General features: G+C 45.0%; 1 protein-coding gene across 1 annotated transcript in view; it reads left to right on the plus strand.

Moving 5' to 3' along the window:
• Positions 1-18: 18 nt before the first annotated feature.
• MCOLN2 (mucolipin 2) overlaps positions 19-4,115 on the plus strand; it is a gene marked incomplete at its 5' end in the record, with an annotated part of 17,399 nt that continues 13,302 nt past the window's right edge. Inside the window, one exon of the mRNA XM_010283603.1 lies at positions 19-198. Within this exon, the coding sequence (XP_010281905.1) occupies positions 19-198 (180 nt within the window). The remainder of the gene's footprint in view (positions 199-4,115) is intronic.

Genomic DNA, 4,115 nt, shown 5'->3' on the forward strand with positions numbered 1-4,115 from the left:
TTTTTTTTTTTCTTCTCTTGTCAGCTTATTTTTTTTGGTTTGAGTAACCAGTTGGTGGTCTCATTCAAAGAGGAAAACACTGTTGCTTTTAAACACCTATTCCTGAAAGGCTACTCTGGAGTTGATGAAGATGACTACAGCTGCAGTATATATACACAGCAGGATGCTTATGATAGCATTTTTTATGTTATTAATCAGGTAAGTGGCAGGGGCGGGTTATAGTGAACAGTGTTAAAGCCAAAGCTATAGCTATAAACTTCTGCTAAGGTTCTGGTTTTCTGTCTCCCTTCTTGGATTTCAGTTTTGATATTTCAGCAAATCAGCGTAGGTGGGGTGTCCTGAAGTTCGTGTGCAGATGTCTGCATTTTTGTTCCTTGGAGATGAATGAATCTAAACCAAAATTTTACTAGGTTACTGCATAGTACTGAAATCCAAAAAGTTTGAAAATTAGTCACCTTGCATGAACTGGAACCTTTGTTTAGGTCTTAACTTTGAGAGCTATGGGCCTGAGTATACCTATGCATGGTATTCAAAAAATTTGTGCTTACAGCTATACTGAATTGCAGCTTTGTAGTGAGTGCCAGAAGCCTCAAAATGTGGAATATGGTACTTCCAGGAATGTAGGGGCACTCGCAGTGCTTAGGGATGGTATTTTAAACAAGAGTCCCTTTACAATTGTGGGAGGAAAGTGAATAAATCTAGGGTGAAAATTCAGTAGACAATTTTGTATTTGATAATAATACATTCAGAAGTCATGAGGTGAAAGAGAGTGTGTGTAAAATGAAATGTGTCTTGTGTTTGGGGATGCCAGTAAGCCCAGAAACGATTCACAGTGGATGAAAAGAAAGTGGTTTTAAACTACCTTTCATTTTCCCTGTCCTTGGGACATCAGCTCTGAGCTTGGTTTAAAGCAGTTCTGCTGCCAAGTCAATTATGCCCAGCAGGCATGTGGGAGTCGCGGCGGAGTGAAGGTTCTACTCCTTCTTACACATGCACTCACACGGGGGCTTGCTGCTCCTCCGCCATCTCCTCTAAGCTCCAGCAGAGCCATCAACAGATCAAACGTGCTGTCTCTGCTGTGCTGGACAAGGCCAAGACTCTCCCTCTTGGTATGTTAAATGAGTATTGAAGTAGTTTCCTCAGTCTTCCTTTGAACTCTCAATATTGCCATTATTTCTGCTATAAACTGTGCTGTTTTTTTCTTCCTTGCTTGCTTTGTCTCACTTTCCTTCTTTTGTAGGCACTAAGGCTGAGGTGAAGTCCAGATAGAAGACAATAGAGAAATAATAGCTTTATATCCTCAAGAATGAGCCATGTGATACAGGCATCAGAAAAAGGTCTCTCCATAAAATGTCTATGTTGTATAAATGTAGACATGTCCTTTAAGGAGATTAAACTTATGTAGTCTGGGTTCTTTAGTGCTGTATGGAGTTCCTGACGCTTTTTTTATCACGTAAGACTTCAAAAGGTGCGCGTCCAGGTGAACATTATGACTGGTGTTGCCTCTTTGGTTTTTTGTTTGTTTGTTTTTTAAAGGATGCCTTGTATGAAGAGCCAAGCCAGGTGACAGCTAAGCTAAAAGCAGGGCTTTTTTATTTTGAGATGGGCAGCTAGAAGTCATAGGTTTTGAGTTTTAATTTGAAATGCATGGTTGTTGGGGGAGTTGCAAGGGTGGGGCAAGCAGAAGAATATGATATTACAGAAGATAATAATAGCACACAGCAAAACTGGAGTTGTAAAAACGGAATTTTAGGCTTTGTGTAATGTACCACTGGGGTATTTTCATAGTTTGGGAAAAAAAAAAACCTAAAAAACCCAAAAAATCCAAACCACCAAGAAAAAAAGCCAAACATACTTTTCCACTTGGAAGAGTACACAGCTTTTCCTTGCTCCTCTCCTGGGTCCAATTTGGAAGCTTCTGTTAAGAAGAAGCCGTGTGGAGCTCTTACACTTGTACCCTGCCCTGCGGCAGCGTCTGTAGGACCAGGATGTTCTGCTGGCTACTTTCTCTGAGGCTGCTTAGAAATGTATACATCGGAATTTTGCTTTTACTGTTTCATAGTGTTGTTTGAAAGTGACATGTGAGGAACCCAGAGCCACATGTTACACTGTCAGGAGGGCAGAGCCTGAAAGCACATGTGGACGGAGCAGTGGCAGTTAGATGCAGTCATCTGGCAATGTCCTCAGAGGGATGTGGAGTTGTGACTAACTACTCTTTCCACTCACCTGACCTGCCTTAGTCAGACTTGGCTTCCTTAGCTTGCTCTGAGTTAAGATAACATCCTGACAGGCTACGGAGGCCGTGCTTTTCTCTGAAGCTGTCTAAACCTGTTGCAAGCTCAGCTGTGAGGACTTGACGCGGCACTGCCAGGTAGAGCTCTGGATGGAAATGTGGTAGTTCCTGTTGCAGTTCCTCTTGGACATGGAGCGTGTGCTGGTTAATGACTGCTGGGATTTTGTACCCCACAAGATGGGCAAGTGGCCATAATGCACATAGCCAGGAGGAAATAGGATGACACTGAATGATGCATAATAATGAAATCCGTGTTTAAGGGGAAGAGGGTCTAATCTGTATCAAAGCCAGCTGAACATTTTTTATTTTTTTTTAAGGAAGTCCTGTCTGACCTCCCACATTTATTTACTTCAGGCCTCCTGGGAAGCTAAATGCTTCCGTGAGAGCAGTCCAGTGCTGTACGCTGCCCCGAGCTCTTTCACTAGGTGAGGTAGTGGTAAAAACTAATGAATTACTGGGTATTTATTCCTTCTCCCTCAAAGGACCATGGGTCTATCTGGCTTCTCTTGGGTAGTGTTACCTGGTGCTAAGCTGAGCTGTCAGGCAGCTGCCTTCATGGGTAGTCATTGATCTCAGCTGTGGAGGAGCCAAGAACCACAGGGAGAGCTGAGAGAGGGGTTTGCCTCGCCTGTGCAGGACTGGAAGCTGTGACTCTGGGGATCAGAGGATGTATCTTGCTTCCAGCAAGCACCGAGGCTGTAAATCAGGAGAGGACTGGCCTTGAATGGAGTTTTTTGGTGGTGCTCAGGGCTCATCCATCTGTGGCAATGCTTGGCTTTGCATAGCTTTTTTCACTTTCACTTCTAGTCTTTGTTTTCAAGTGAATCTTACATGTGAAGAAGGTGACGTGTGCTGTATTTAAAGTAGGTGGAAAAAGGAAGTTCATTCCTCACAGGCTTGTTTTCAGTTGCTTCTGTGCTTGTGTGAAGCAGGTTAAATTACTTTTGGAGGCTCCCCAAGCTTTCTGTATGCTCCTTGGTTGCTGGTTATATAGCAAATACATGGCTTCCCTCTTCTGCAGTTGCACAGGGAGCAGCTTTGGTTTTGCTCGTGGGGTGGATTGGATAAGAACTGTGACTTGGATTGTACGTAAGACAGTCAAGTTTCAAGTGGTATGAAAACTAACACCTTCGTGAGAGAAACACATAAGATGTCCCTGGAGTGTGTGTGGTTAGTAGCAATACTGCATTAAAGTCACTGCCAAGTAAATTAAAATTAATTAAAAGCTGTCTGCTGGCTTGCTGTCTGTGTGGTGGGCTGACCCTGGCTGCCTGGTGGCCAGGTGCCCACCAAAGCTGCTCTGTCACTCCCCCACCTCAGCTGGACAGGGGAGAGAAAATACATTGAAAGTCTTGTGGGTCGAGAGAAGGGCAGGGAGAGATCATTCAGCAATTACTGTCATGGGAAAAACAGATGCAACTTGGGGAAATTAGTTCTATTTATTACCAACCAAATCAGAGTAGGATAATGAGAACTAAAACCGAATCTTAAAGCACCTTGCCCCCACCCCTCCCTTCTTCCCGGGCTCAACTTCACTCCTGATTTTCTCTACCTCCTCCCCTCCAGCGGCGCAGGGAGACGGGGAATGGGGGTTGTGGTCAGTCCATCACACCTTGTCTCTGCCGCTCCTTCCTCCTCAGGGGGAGGGCTCCTCACACTGCCCTTGCTCCAGCGTGGGGTCCCTCCCACAGGAGATGGTCCTTTAGGAACTTCTCCAGCGTGAGTCCTTCCCACGGGCTGCAGTTCTTCACGAACTGCTCCAGCCTGGGTCCCCCCATGGGTGCCGTCCTTCAAGAACCGGCTGCTCCCGCCTGGGTCCCCC

The sequence above is a fragment of the Phaethon lepturus genome, unplaced genomic scaffold, assembly GCF_000687285.1.
Source record: "Phaethon lepturus isolate BGI_N335 unplaced genomic scaffold, ASM68728v1 scaffold5643, whole genome shotgun sequence".
NCBI classification, from domain to species: domain Eukaryota; kingdom Metazoa; phylum Chordata; class Aves; order Phaethontiformes; family Phaethontidae; genus Phaethon; species Phaethon lepturus.